Below are 15,780 nucleotides of genomic sequence, written 5' to 3' on the forward strand. Positions count from 1 at the left end.
ATATACCAATGACTAAGCTTGACTATACAGTAAGGCCAAGAAGTACCTGAAGGGAAAGCTGGCAAGACCAAGACAGGAAGAATCATAATGTTGTGTGTGGATGCCAGACGAACAAATTTCATGAATGCTCATCCGAGAACACTCGAACAAGACTCCCGCTTAAGACCCACGATTAGTGGCCGATTAAACTCAACATTTTATTGGTTTAAAAACTCCAATGTGCTGCTCACATTCCAATTTTAACAATTAAAAAAGACATAAAATGTCAAAGCCCCTGTTGTTTTTAATAATTTTGCTGTATGGCATGAAAGGGCGAGCCCATATTTATGTCAACTAAAATGGCCGCCAGTCTACCAATCGGCTATCTTTGATCAGGTCACAAAATAAAGTGAGGGGCACGTGTATGCCATCATGTACTGTGCTTACACCAAGTTCAAACAAAATTGGAACATGCATGTGTGAGAAATAGTTGTGGACACATTTAAGTAACAAAATAGCCACCAGTCGACCATCTTGGATCTGATCTCGAAAAAAAAAGTGGAACGCTTATGTAAGCCGTCATTCATTATCTGTGTGCTAAGTTTGAACAAGATCGGGAAATGCATGTTGGAGAAATGGTTGAGGACGTGTTCAACATCGGCGTTTTTTTTACAACTAAAATGGCCGCCAGTCAGCCATCTTGAATCTGATCTCAAAAAACAAAAAATGACGTGCATATGTAAGCGATCATTTATTATCGGTGTGCCAAATTTAAACAAGATTGGTAAATGCATGCCCGAGAAATGGTTAAGGCCGTGTTCGACACCGAGGTTTTTATCTTGCCAAAACGAAGTTTTTGCAAGATATGTTAGTCAGCTTGTATATTTTTTTGTTGTTGTTTGTTTGTCTGTTTGTCTGTAATCACGTATAAAAAATTCTGCAGAGCACAGTTATCATTGGAAATTTTTGTAACTTCACACATCAGAGGCCTATAGAGGTCCCTTTCAGTGCACAAAATTTTGAAGGTCGAGGTCAAAGGTCAAGGTCACTTTGTCGCAAATCAGGGGAGTCGACGAAACCCTTATTTTTTTGAGTAATTTTGATTGGATCGTCTTCAAACTTCATGGGAATATAGTTCATGGTCTGGCGCTCAGCTGATTAATTTTTGGTGGGGATTGGCCTTGACCTTCATATGTTTTTTTTTTTTGGTCTGTAATCACGCATAAATCACTCTGTAGAGCACAGTTATCATTGGAAATTTTTGTAACTTCGCATATCAGAGGCCTATAGAGGTCCCTTTCAGCGCATAAAATTTTGAAGGTCAAGGTCAAAGGTCAAGGTCACTTTGTCGCAAATCAGGGGAGTCGACAAAACCCTTATTTTTTGAGTAATTTTGATTGGATCGTCTTCAAACTTCATGGGAATATAGTTCATGGTCTGGCGCTCAGCTGCTTAATTTTTGGTGGCGATTGGCCTTGACCTTCATGGTTAGCGCCTAATGTCAAACATATTTGACCCCAAGGTCAAATTTTCAAGTTATAGGAACCATATCGTGTAGTACCTCAAATTGAACACCTCGATGAGTGCTTTCTAGATATGTCAAGCTTGAGACATTATGACATCATTTGGTGACGTTATGAGGCAAAAGCATATTTTTCATGGTTACTCTGTAGAACGATTCTCATCAGAATCTCTCGTAGGCAGATATTCCTCAAGGAGTCGCTTCTGGTGGATAGCAGCTCTGTTCACCTCAGTGTGACCTTAAAGAAGTCACACGTGGTCACCTTTTGGCAAGATACGGGTCACCCTGCGGGTGACATTGGTTTTTTTTTTTTTTTACAACTAAAATGGTCGCCAGTCGGCCATCTTGGACCTGCCGTCAAAAAAAAAAAATGACGCATATGTATGCTACCATGTGTTGTCTTTGTGCCAAGTACGAATAAAATTGGTCAATACATGCCTGATATTGTTGTGAACACACACGCGCGCACGCACGATCAGAACTATCGAAACCATATCCATAAGCCTCCGTTTCAGACTAAATCCAATGGGGTTTAATAACATGTTGCCATTGAGGATGGACAAATGGACAAGCATGGAACTGCCATTGCAAAGTTGATATGATATTTTTCCTGTGCCTCAAAATCGCACAATCGCAGCATCAAGTCCTTATGATGCAAGCCGGATGTGAGGAATTACCTTTTCTCTTGTCTACATTTCCTTGTGCAAATCTATGTAATGTGAGACAATTGTCACATATGAAGTAGTAAACATTAACATGTTTCATAAAGTTCCATTTTATGCTGAAATAAATACACACGAACGAGGAAATTAAACACAAACAAAAAAGCTAAAAATACAAACAAAACATAAACATGACGACGACGGTTCGTTATGAGCGTAGAGGATTACCTCTCTTCCTGGATATCCTGGTCCTCCTTTAGGTCCTGGTTGACCATCTTCTCCCTGTATGCAGCATTATAGTGGCATGCATGAGGGACCAGATATGACAACATTCGATTCAGTAATCAGTCATCGACAATAATAATATTTAATTATTTTTCTCAGCTAAATGCCCTACAATTCTGCTGCTGATCTCTGTGCTGGTAATGCTTCAGTCACATTTGGCTCGGTGGCCGTAGGGTCTAAAAAATCTACGGCCACCAGCAATTATAGGGCGGCCGCAGTATTTCCACGGTCACACAATGTAGCAGTCACATATGTTTTTATTTTTCGGGTTTCCTAACCTTGACCGAACCCAGTACCTGCAGAGCCTAGCAGCTGCATGGCTGAGGAAGTCGCCATTGCAAGACTTCTTCTTCTTCTTCTTCTTCTTCCTTCTCCTCTTCTTCTTCCATTTTTTTCACGCAGTGGCCTGATTCAGCATTATCTTGTAAAACAAGTAATCTATAACAATGTACATTTTTCTCCTCATTGATAATTAATTAGTTCGGCGAAATGTGACCCGGAAACGATAAAAATGTTATTGGACAAAAAATTAACGGACATTATGGGACTAAAAAAAATCGAGTTATCAGAAGTTAACTGGTCCGATAACGATAAATGGAAGTTAACTTCTGATAATAGTCCGATAAAAAAGTAAACCGATAATTATCTGTTATCGGATTATCGCTTTTGTGCCCAACACTGGTGGCAAACACCTATACTCTCTAGCGATAGCGCATCTCCGATCTCTAGCGATAGCGCACGGTCAACGCAGACTGCCACGGAGGCTGTACGTAGGACGCACGGTGAGCGTAGGGCAACCGTGCGTCGAACCTGCATTGCCCGCAGGTAGTCACACAGACCGCAAGGCCACCATACGTTGAACACAGGGACGCCTTAAGACTACCCTTCGGCGACCATGGAAATAGTGAGGCCGCCGTAATTTTTTGGGGGTTGGCAAAATTCATTTTTCATTGATAAGAGCCTAATGACAGCCGCACGAATAACGCAAGCCCACCGTACGCCTTACGTACAGTCGATGTGGAACACATCTACGTCATGGCTACGGCTTGTCGAATTGCTATGGCCAACCTAGAAATGAAAAAAAATTATAACTCCGCACTCTAATTCCACGGAGACCCCTACGGCCTGTAAAAGATAGCCATACGGCGTAGGGCCACCCTGAGGCCACCTCAGAAACTCTGCGGCCGCCACACGTTTCTGTCAATTCAGGGGGCCGCCGTATCCTAGCCGTAGAGCAAATGTGACTCATGCTTCAGAGAGACCAACAAGAGCAGAAATGTCGGACATGAATCCTAGAAAACATAAAACGCTGATGTACAACAGTATTCTGAATATTTGGAATGTAAATGTTTTATTATCGCCTTCATCACTTTAAGGACAGGCTGTTGGAAGGGAAGGCAGGATGTTTCAAGCTTTGACCGAATAGGGGATACATTTTCTTCATGTCATAATATCAAGAGTAACAGCAACATCAACAATCAAATGGAATGTTTTAATCAAGTGAATAAGAGAATGTTTCTAAAGAATATTCATGCGACATTGCATGGAAAACCCATGTTGAACGTGTTGTTTGTTACTTTGCTGCGATGTTGAAGGCTCATTGAGCAGCGTATACATGTATATATGTTTATTCAGTAAGAAATTTGAGAATGTGATGACGTGATGATGGGATAATAACTACAATAGCTGAGGACTTACAGGTGGTCCACAAGAGGCAGTTTCTCCAGAAACTCCTTTGAGACCTCTTGGGCCATCAAATCCTTTTTCTCCTTTCTGCCCTTTTGTTCCGGCTGGTCCCATCAAGCCCTGGAAATAAAATGAAAGAAATGAAAATGTAAGAAGAAAATAAATGTCGTTATGTACAGTTAAAGAGAAAAATTGCACATTTAAGCAACAGAATCTTCTTGCATAGGACCTGAAAAAAAATAATGAAGTGAAGGGGCAGCATTTTAAAAAGGAAAAACACACACACACACACACACACACACACACGGAATTTGGCCTAGGTAAGTGTGCCAAATGCACATTCGTAAAGGTAGACCAACAAAAACAGACAACATAAAAATCTACCTCGATACAGCAATACAGAAGCTATAGAATGAAGCATCACATAAATACCTTGGAGTAGAGGAGGGCCGCTAAATATGTCACAAAAAATGTGCAAAACAATTACCAAAGAATATCTCTGTAGAATAAGGCTAATCCTGAAAACATACCTTCAGTCAAAGGACAAAATCAAAGCCATAAAAACAACTTGTAGTGTCAGTGTTCCAAGACAGCTGCGGAATAGTAAACTAGCCACAAGCGGAAATAAAAAAACACGACGTATCAAAACAAGAAAACTCTTCACGATACATAAAATGGAATATAAAAATAACACCACCTGTCCTGAAGCTCACCTGGATCAGCAGCAACAGTCACTCAAACCCCCTGCAGACCCCTTCAACCCAAATTTTTTCCATACCATGAACAAACTTTGGTACATCAAGGGTGATAAAGGTTGTGGTCAAGTTTCATTGAAATTCTGTGTGTAGTTTGGAAAAGAGAGCAAATACCTATTCCGGGGGAATCAGAACCCCCCTTCCCCCCTCCGTAGACTCCCTTCACGAGCATCGATTTTGTTACAGTCATTACACTTTGGTATGTGACGGATGATGAAGGTTGTGGTTAAGTTTCAACAAAATTGTGTGTGTAGTTTTGGAGAAAAGAGCAAATACCAATTTTTGGGGATTCAAAACTCCTCCCCCACCCACCCGGAGACTCCTTCATGAGTGCAGATTTCGATGTGGTCGATACAATTTGGTACATTACGGGTGATGAAGGTTGTGATCAAGTTTAATTGAAATTGTGTGTGTAGTTTTGGAGAAGAGAGTAAATACCTAAAAAAAATTGGGGGGGGGTCAAAAAAACCCCGTAAAACCCCCCCTCACAGTTAGGCATCAGATATGAAGCTTGTGGCCAAGTTTCCTCAAAATCGTATGTTTGGTTCAAGCGATAATGACTGAAGTGTTTTCGGACTGACTGACTGACTGATTGACTGACTCACCTACAGACACTGCTCGATCGCATAAGCTCACCTGACTAAAGTCCAGGTGAGCTAAAATCAATGCATCCCAAGAATGCAACCGCCGAGGAAAGAAGGAGGTAGCGGCTTGATTGAACTCAAGCAAATGCACGTAGCAATGACTTTAGGATTAGCAGAGTATGTGAAATGTTCAACAGAATACCGAATCCAATTTGTATCCAAGCATGAACCCAACAAACCAGAAAAGGTATCCTCACTCACCTTGCAAAACACTTCCAAAATCAAGTGCGAATCGAAGATGTCACACACCAAACCAAAGAAGCAACAAATACAGCCCCAACGATTGCAAAAAAGACAAAAGAAACATACAAGACAAAATATCAACAGATATGTAGTGACAACTGGGAGAAAGACAAAAGAGCAGGGAAATATAAAAAAAAGAGTTGGACAGGTTGGAGATAGACAAAGGATGCTCAAGATCTCTGGAATGTTGAAGAATAGTTCAGCTCACTTGGGACGGAGAACAAATCATTATAAATGGCCAAGACCAAGGACACTACACAAATGGTTTTAAGAAAGTGGCAGGATTGAATGAATCGGACAAGTGTAGATTTTGCAAGGTAGAAACAGAAAGCACGAGCCACCTCCAATCAGGATGTTAAAATCTCATGTCAGAACAGCTGTACACATAACGGCATAACAAGGTATGTTGAGTAATCCACAAGCGCATCTGCAGAAATTTCAATATCCCATTTTCACAAAACTCATGGAACCTTGAACCAATAACACTAATTGAAAACAAAAGGATATAACGCTCATGTACGACCTGATGATCCCACCCAGTGTGAGCAATAGAAAACAGAGCACTGCGACTATACATAAGACTCAGATAAAAAGGAAAAGAAGGCATTGCTAATTAATTAATGTTTCAATACCCTGTGATCTTGGTCTAAAATGCAGAAATCAAGAAAATTACCAAATTCCGTGACCTCAAGAATGAAGTGAAAATATCTTGGAAGCTGAAGAATGCCAAAAATTGTAGCAATGATAATTGGAACAACAGGAATGAAAAAGAAGAACCTTACGAATATCCTATAAACCATCCCTTGGAACATGATGACAAACGAGCTGCAGTTGGAGGCTGTCTGGGGCTCAATGACAATCCTGAAAAGAGCCCTCAGAACAGAACTCTGAGAACAACCCAACTTCACAACTTAGCCCATGAATCATGATCTTTCACTGAAACGAAGGTGTATACTTCCCTGGGAGGACTCCGTTCCACCTTGTGAAATCTGAATTATGGAGATAACAAAATATATATATATATATATATATATATATATATATATATATATATATATATATATATATATATATATATATATATATATATCTCCCTATCTCTCTCTCTCTCTCTCTCTCTCTCTCTCTCTCACACACACACACACACACACACACACACACACACACACACACACACACACACACACACACACACACACACACACACACACACACACACACACACACACACACACACACACACACACACACACACACACACACACACACTTATAATTAACATTTAAATTGAACCGAAAATAGGAGGAAAGAAGTTTTTCCCTTGAAGTACGTTTCATTAGGAGAGACAAACATACAAGTCATGATTAAACGCACAAACAGCACAAATTTATCCAACCATCAAACTAATGAGGCTTTCTACCGAGTGGGAGAATTTCACTATTAGTAACTTTGTTGGACATTCAGCCGTGATTTACTCTTTCAGTGGTGACGCATCCACTCACAGGTTTTCCGGGTTGTCCAGTTTGCCCTTTCTCCCCAGCCTGTCCTGTCACAGCGCCCTGCATGATAAAGGTGGAACATCACTTTCTCAAGAAGTGTAAAGTAAGGACAGAGGTGGGTGCAAGGAAACCATGGGGGGAGACAGGGTGAGATTGACCAGGGTATGGGTGATGAAACAGAAAAGTGGTGTGGTTGCATCTTACCTCTGGTCCTTGATTCCCCTTGAGGCCAGGGATACCTGTGTTTCCTGATTGTCCCTAGACAAAAGGGATATTAATTCATTCTGGATGAAAGTTTCTTTGCTATGACAAGGTCACAAGCTAGACAATCATGGCACAGCACATTAGGCCCATTGTATCAGTGCATATCAACATTAGGGCACTTCAATGTCCCACAGGCATTGTTAATTATCCAGCAAACTCAAAGCAAGGAATTTGTCCAAGGGAGCTGGCAGGATAGCCTAGAGGTATGCGTACTCACCTCTTGGCTGTCTAGCCTGGGTTTGGATCTTGAGCCAGCTGTATGCTATCACCCTGGTGTTTTGCAGACTGGGTGAGGCATCAATGGGTTCATTATCTCTCAGATGGATGTTACGTTGGTGTCCCATCCGTTAGTATTCGTTTGTGGACATTGAAGATCTCACAGTGTCCTTTTTAAATAGTGAGTTATTGCCGGCGGGCACCCTAACCAAATTCCAAATTCCTGTCACCTTCAGACAAACGTCAGGCCTGGCCATCTGGTTCGTGAAAGACTTGCACCAAAAACGTTTCTCAGGTAACCACACGAGAGGGTAGGAATAATTGGGGCTGTTAATGTAGTCGTAGTGGCCGGACACAATGGCATACTCTTTTCAAAAGACGGAGTCTGCAGATGGCAGAAAACTGGAAACCTGGAGTATAAATTACAACGCTTAATACTTTTCATTAAACTTTAAGATGGATAAACAAGTTTATCAAACAGGAGGTGACGTCATTTCGATGACAACATGATGGGTCAGCACAGCAAAGGTGACACAATGGTTATTGTCCGTACCTTTTGTCCAACCATGCCATCTGTACCCACTGAGCCAGGTTTTCCCATTGGTCCCTGAGAAACATGTGATGAGCTGTTAACGTTTATTGCTATCATTGTTGTTTGGTTCATTGTTTCAGCCAATATGACACATTCTTTAACCGACTGACCTGCATTCCAGGCTTTCCAGGAATTCCCAACTCTCCCATTACACCATGTTCTCCCTGCAGACAGTAGAACACCTTACCGTCCTCTTGTTCAATACAAACAAAATGCAATTCACATAAACGTACTTTTGCAAAACAACGTATATTTAATTGTACACCGCCCCTCCCAATTCCATATTTCCCTCGCTGCATGACGTCATTGCTCGGCACTTGGTGATGACGTGTACCAAAAGGACGTACTCAGTTTTCACTCCGTTTGTTACTTGGCAAAAAATTATTTTTTGACAACTATGTTGACCGCTTCCGTTTGTTTGGCTGTCCGCTCACCATTAATCGCCTACAGGTCACAATTTTAAACCGACCTTCACGAGATGTCACCAAAAGGTATAGTTGGTGGTCCGACAGAATCCTATTTGTTTTTGAGGTCAAAAGGTCATAGGCCAAAGGTCAACAGGCCTAAATTTCTAAAATTGTCAATTTTCATCCGATTGACGACATTTGAGGAGGATTTGGATCTCAGCTTACTGAACACAACCACCAATTATGTTTGAGGTCAGCATATGCAGTATAGATGAGAAAAAGGCATCAAAAATGTAACTCAACGCATTATTCTACTACTACTGCTATTACTATACTCGGTGAGTATATCATTGATTTGACGTCAACACAGACAGGAGCTGTTTTCAGACAAACTTGTGCTGGTCAGTCTTTACTTCCTTCCACAATATCATGCTCATATGCTCGATAAGGTGAGATAAAGTTTCATTTCAGTTGGTCTGAGAGTGACCAGTTGGCCATCTCTGGCCAGTTGGTAGGTGGGTGAATAGTGCATTGGCTGGAAATAAATCTGGATTGTGGCTTAGAGGGCCCCCATCCCTCCCTGTGATATTTTGTACAGCGATTAACTCTACCTGACATAACCATCTCAGTTGCAGGTTGCAGTGTTTCCTTCCTCTCTTTCCCTTTCCCTTTCTCTTTCTCTCTCTCTCTTTTCCTGAGCATTCATTCCCTTGCTTGTTGTGTCTAACTGTGACCCATTGTCAGTTTATTGCCTTTTTACTCTCTGTCACCTCCCTCTTTCAGGAGCCTTGATCTTGCATTTGAAAACATCAAAAACACATTTCAACTGGGCAACATTTCTATCATGACGTAAGTTCAGGTTATCCCGAGATCTTTCTCATGATATCATTTGATGCATGATTTCCTCACCGAAGATCGAGTATTTGGCAGAAAGTATGAGAGTCAAATCCACTTATTAGTGAATTGATCACTGGAGTGTGTGTAAATATAAATAAATAAAAAGTACAATCAATCAGTTAGTTAATCTTATATATCCAATATGTTCAAACATTTGAAAACCAAATACCAGAGAGAGTACCCATTAGTGATAGTTGAGAATACAGAATCAAAGAAACCAAAGTCTGCAAAAGCAACAAGTTCACTTTTGCAATCGACAATTGAAAGCACTTTTACTCCAGGACGCTGCCTCCCCCTCCATTCACACTGCCTTTCCTTCCCCTCCCCTCACACTGCCTTCCCTTCTCCTCCCCTCACACTGACTTCCCTTCTCCTCCCCTCACAATGACTTCCCTTCCCCTCCCCTCATGCTGCCTTCCCTTCCCCTCCCCTCATGCTGCCTTCCCTTCCCCTCCCCTCACACTGCATTGCCTTCTGGTGCCCTCACACTGATTCCCCCCCACACTGCCTTCCCTTCCCCTCCTCCCACACTGCCTTCCCTTCCCCTCACACTGACTTCCCTTCCCCTCCCCTCATGCTGCCTTCTCTCACCCCCACACTGCTTTCCCTTCCCCTCCCCTCTTACTGCCTTCCATTATCCTCCCCTCACACTGCCTTCCCTCCCCCACATTGCCTTCCCTTCCCCTCATGCTGTCTTCCTTCCACCCACACTGCCTTCCCTTCCTCTCCCCTCATGCTGCCTTCCCTCCCTCCCCACACTGCCTTCCCTTCCCCTCCCCCCACACTGCCTTCCCTTCCCTTCACACTGCCTTCCCTTCCCCTCCCCTCATGCTGCCTTCCCTTCACCTCCCTTCACACTGCCTTCCCTTCCCCTCCCCCACACTGCCTTCCCTTCCCTCCCCTCACACTGCCTTCCCTTCCCCTCATGCTGCCTTCCCTTCCATTCCCTCACACTGCCTTCCCTTCCCTTCCCCTCATACTGCCTTCCCTTCCCCTCACACTGCCTTCCCTTCCCATCCCATCCCCTCACAGTGCCTTTCCCTCCCCTCCCCTCATGTTGCATTCCCTTCACACTGCCTTCCCTTCCCCTCCCCACATGTTGCCTTCCCTTCCCTCAACAAGAAAACAACAAGGAAATCCAACACAGGTAGAGGCCATTCAGCCCATCATGCCTGCGCAAACACCACACCAACCCAAGATCCAAGAAGAAATTGCAAAAAAAAAAGTTTTTAATGAACGAAAGAAAAAAAATGTTTGTATTTTATATTTGTATTTTTTTGTTGTTGTTGTAATTTTATATTTTATATATATTTTTAATTTCTTCCCCTCGGAGAGGGGGCATGGGCTTGGTTAAAAACACACATCAACCACACAACCCCCCTTAACAAGACCCCCACCAACAGCACTCCATACACAATCACCCATTAATACTCTACCTAAAAGTCTTATCAACATCCCCATACCTATCTAATTCTGATTTAAACTTATCTACTTTTTCTGCTGCCACAACCTTTCCAGGGAGACCATTCCATGCATTAACTACTCTGTGAGAGAATGACCCCTGTCTTACTACCACCATCTTAACTCTCCTCTTCTTTACTCTCAGGCTATGGTCCCTGGTTCTGTCACTGTCTACTCTGTTGAATAATTCATCTGCACTTATTTTATCGATACCTTTCATTATCTTAAACATCCCTATCATATCTCCTCATAACCGCCTCCTTTCTAGTGAATAAAGCCCTGTCTCTTTCAACCGCTCCTCATAGCTGAGTTGAGCTCATTCCGGAATTAATCTTGTAGCCCTACGCTGAACCTCTCTGGCATCTATGTCCTTCCGGAACTGTGGTGACCAAAACTGCACACAATGTTTTAGATGTGGCATCACTGAATTCCTGTTCAATGTTAACACCTCCTCTTTTGATTTATAATTGATCCCCCTCCTTATACAGCCTAAAACCCTATTTGCTTTACCTATAGCTGTCTGGCACTGTGCTGCCTACTTACCTCCCATATCTATTACCACCCCCAGATCCTTCTCATGTGTGACATGCTCCTAAATTACCCCTTGTATCCTGTAATATCTATTTTCATTGTTCCTTCCCATCCCCAACACCTTACACTTGCTGAGGTTAAATTTCATCTGCCAGTCTTTTACCCAATCGATACAAGTATTAATACTCTCTTGTATCTGTTCACCACCCCCTTTGCTATCCACCTTACCTCCAAGCTTTGTGTCATTTATGCCTTCCCCTCCCTCCCCTCATGCTGCCTTCCCCTCCCCTCCCCTCATGCTGCCTTCCCCTCACACTGCCTTGCCTTTCTCTCCTCACACTCCTCCTCAATCCCCTACTTCTCCTCGCTCTTTCCCCCTCCTCACTCTGCCCTCCCTCCTCCACCCTCCAATCACCCTAACTCCTTTTTCTCCCTCCACCTCACATCTCTCTCCCCTCCCCTCTCTCCTTCCCCCTTCCTCTCCCCCTCTCTCTCCCACTCCCTCCCCCCCTCTTGTTGTATTGCCATCAGCGAAGCGATGGGTCATATTTGCTAGTCAATCAATAAAGAACTAAATGAAAACAAACGTAAACTTGAAAGGCACTCGGTAGAGTGCATACCTCCGCCCCATAATGCCTGATCCATGAGAACATATCTGGCCCAATACATTTTTGAGATATCGTGCTACGTATCGTTTTGGCACTATCTATCAATGCTGAATAATCACTTAAAAAAAATTAGAGCAGTTGGATCCGGATTCAGATCTTCAGCAAAATCGAATCAGTTCGTACTTGTCACACACCCAACCTGAGCACCAAGTTTCATCTGAATCCGTCCACAACTTTTTGAGATATCGTGTGAAATATAGTTTGTGGCCCTATCTCTCAATGGTGAAGAATTGGATCTGGATCTCGTCTCGTAGTTGAATTGCATCTCGTAGTTGGATCTGGATCCGGATCCGGATCTGGATCCAGATATTCACCAAAATCTAATCATTTAGTCCTTGTCACACACTGAACCTGTCCACAAACCGGATCCGTCCACAACTTTTTGAGATATCCTGCACACAAACAAACAGACAGACAAACAAACAAATGAAATTGCTCGTTAAGCAAGGAATTGCCAGAATAACTTTGTTATATCTCCATGATCTCTGAAAAAACAAAACATTGGAAACCAAATTGGTTCTTAAAAGTCGATAGTGTCTTCTGTTTAATGAGTTATAGCACTTAGTTTGGTCATGATCATAACTTGGAAGTCAATTGGACTTGAAATGGCGTTTTTATCGCAATTTGAAAGTTTTGACCCGACCCCCCTGACATTCGACCCCCAATCGCTAAGAAGGGTGTTGGTGTGACACCCCCAATGGGACGTATGGTTGGATGCAGAATTGGAAGATGCACATTTTGGATTTGGTTTGAAGTCGATACGACCATTTGACCATTTTAGCGGACGTTATTGCGAAAATAAGAATTTCGGTTTTTCGGTGACCTTGACCTTTGACATAGATTCACCAAAAATGACAAGTGTCTAAGTTGGACCATGGCCGATGTCTGTACCCAGTTTGGTCATGATCGCTGAAATGGTTTGGCTGCTACAGGGTAAACAAACACACAAACAAACAGACAGACAGACACACACACACAACCGAACAACATAATTGCTGAAATCCGAAGGATTCCGGCAATTAACAAACAAAGACAGAAAGGGGTGAAAAAATAACCTCCTTCATCTTCGGTGATGGAGGTTATAAATAATGAAAAAGAAAAAAAATCAAAATGTGTTTAAATAAATAAGTCAAAATTTACTAAAATGACCATCCAAGTTGTGTTGTTTGGTGAACTCATCTCAGCATAAAATTTGTGACAAGATTCCAGGTTCAAATCCCATTTCATGTTAATTTGTCCATAATCGACTTTGTCCTTTTGATTTATGTAAATGTACAATATCTCTGAAATGTATTTGTCCATGTGAGCTCATATGTACCAGCTCATCAACAATGCAGAAACGAAAACAAACGGCCCAGCCGGGTTAGTGTTGGCGTTGAACAAATGGGAGGTGAAGGGTGCTTGGGGGGGGGGGGATGGAGGAAAAGGAAACAAACTTTTCCATTCAATGATTAGCGACTAAATTTGAAGCAAAAAAAAAAAACAGAATTTTGTTAATTCGTGAATGTCAGTTAATCTGTGCCACATTATCAAAGTGTAACAGGATTTGTGTTAGCAAAGTGTTAAATCTCAGTGTGTAACAAGTACTACATGGTGCAACTTGAGAGACTGGACAAGTTCTAGAGATGGTGTGCTCACCTCTGGACCTTTATCGCCCTTGTCCCCTTTCTCTCCAGGCTGGCCCATGCTTCCAGGAAGTCCTTGGTTCCCCAACATACCATGGACACCCGGAGCTCCTTGCACTCCCTGAAGATGAAAAATTAAAGAACCTTGATGGGTGTTAAATGCGATTACACAGCTAAGACTTGATTTAAAGGGGCTCACACCAGTGTGCTCACACCAGAGGAGTTTGCGAACAAGCTGAGTGGAGATTTGGGGGTCTGGGTGCTTTGGGAGGTCCTGAAAAATTGTGGAGTGCCTTCTAGACCACCGTCTTTGATGTTGCCGGTGGACGTCTTGGAACTCACCGAAGGGCAAAGAAGAATTTTGTCTCTCAAGGGACACTGGATACCATTGACCAGAGTCACAGGGCCAGGCTGAATGGCAGAGCTGAGCTGTTCAGGGAGCTGAAGCATAAAACTGTATGCACAAAGGGTGGACAAGGAGGCCTATGTGCGAGGAATCTGTGAGGGGGTAGAGCATCACCTGTGGTCAAGTGATTCTCGTACCGCTTACAGGGGAATTTGCACATTGTGCTCATCCAAGCCCATCCCTCAGTGTACTGCAGTGAGAGCAGAAGGTGGTCGGCTCTTGACAGAGGAGTCCGAAGTGAAGGCCCACTGGGCCGGTTACTTTGAGTGGCTGTACCAGGCTGAGACACCAGCTGTCAAGTTGGACGTCAGGCGTGTTACAATCCCTGTTGCTGACCCTCCAATCAAGTGTGGTCCATCTTCGCTTGTGGAAACATGGGCTGCAGTGAAGCGATTGAAATGGGGTAAAGCTCCAGGGATCTGTGGCATCCATGCTGAACTTCTCCAGGCTCGTGGAAATACTGCACTCTTGTCGTTGCATGCAGTTTTGTGCTCTGCCTGGAACACAGGCATCACCCCAACTGACTGGAAGAGGGGCCTTGTTGTCCCTCTGTGGAAAGGGAAGGGTGATTGCCAAGACTGCAACAACTACCGAGGGGTGACGCTGCTCTCAGTGGCGGGCAAGGTCTTTGCTCGGATAATTCTTGATAGGGTTCGCTACCATCTGCTTGAGCACCAGCGTCCAGAGCAGTCAGGCTTTACACCAAAGAGGTCAACGATTGACCGTATCTTTGCCCTTCGGGTCCTCACCAAACGCAGTCGAGAGTTTCGGCAGGGGCTGCTTGCAGCCTATGTTGATCTCTGTAACGCGTTCGATTCAGTGAATTGGGATGCCCTCTGGAGGATTCTTGGTCTTCGTGGGGTGCCACCAAAACTGATCGATCTGATGTCTGAACTCTACTCTGGTACTGAGAGTGATGTGAGATGTGGTGGCACCATCTCTAACTTATTTCCAGTTGTTACTGGAGTTCGTCAGGGGTGTGTGCTGGCCCCCACACTTTTCAGCACTTGTATGGACTGGATTCTTGGGAGAATGTCGGAGAGATCAAGCTGCAGTGCATCGTTTGGGAATGTCAAGATCTCTGACCTTGATTTTGCAGATGATGCAGTCATCTTTGCAGAGACTCGATATCCTTTTGGGGGCCTTCGAGGTGCTGAAGGAGGAATCAGAGCCGCTGGGATTACAGATTTCCTGGATCAAAAACTAAGATCCAGGCTTTCAATGACATCTTGGATGCTGCTATCCTGTCTGTGCCTGTTTGTCGTGAGGATGTTGAGGTTGTGGAGAGATTCACTTACCTTGGCAGTGATATTCATGTCTCTGCTGGCTGTGAGTCAGAGGTCAACAGATGTCTGGGTCGAGCCTGGGGAGTCATGGATTCACTGGATAATCGGGTGTGGCGATGCCGGTACCTGTGCTGGAGGATAAATGTCCGAGT

At 43.4% G+C, this 15,780-nt stretch overlaps 1 protein-coding gene across 8 annotated transcripts in view; it reads right to left on the reverse strand.

The window, feature by feature from the left end:
• Positions 1–15,780, reverse strand: part of LOC147012760 (uncharacterized) — a 345,711-nt gene that overhangs the window by 36,483 nt on the left and 293,448 nt on the right. For all 8 annotated transcript variants that reach the window (XM_085853917.1, XM_085853918.1, XM_085853915.1 and 5 more), the window contains 7 exons: positions 13,950–14,057; positions 8,458–8,511; positions 8,309–8,362; positions 7,480–7,533; positions 7,279–7,335; positions 4,147–4,254; positions 2,392–2,445 (listed from right to left, as the gene is read on the reverse strand). In XM_085853917.1, coding sequence (XP_085710043.1) covers positions 2,392–2,445; positions 4,147–4,254; positions 7,279–7,335; positions 7,480–7,533; positions 8,309–8,362; positions 8,458–8,511; positions 13,950–14,057 — 489 coding nt within the window. The remainder of the gene's footprint in view (positions 1–2,391; positions 2,446–4,146; positions 4,255–7,278; positions 7,336–7,479; positions 7,534–8,308; positions 8,363–8,457; positions 8,512–13,949; positions 14,058–15,780) is intronic.

Source organism: Eptatretus burgeri, chromosome 14 (genome assembly GCF_056783735.1).
Source record: "Eptatretus burgeri isolate ZD-2024b chromosome 14, Ebu_testis_v1, whole genome shotgun sequence".
In the NCBI taxonomy this organism is placed as follows: Eukaryota; Metazoa; Chordata; class Myxini; order Myxiniformes; family Myxinidae; genus Eptatretus; species Eptatretus burgeri.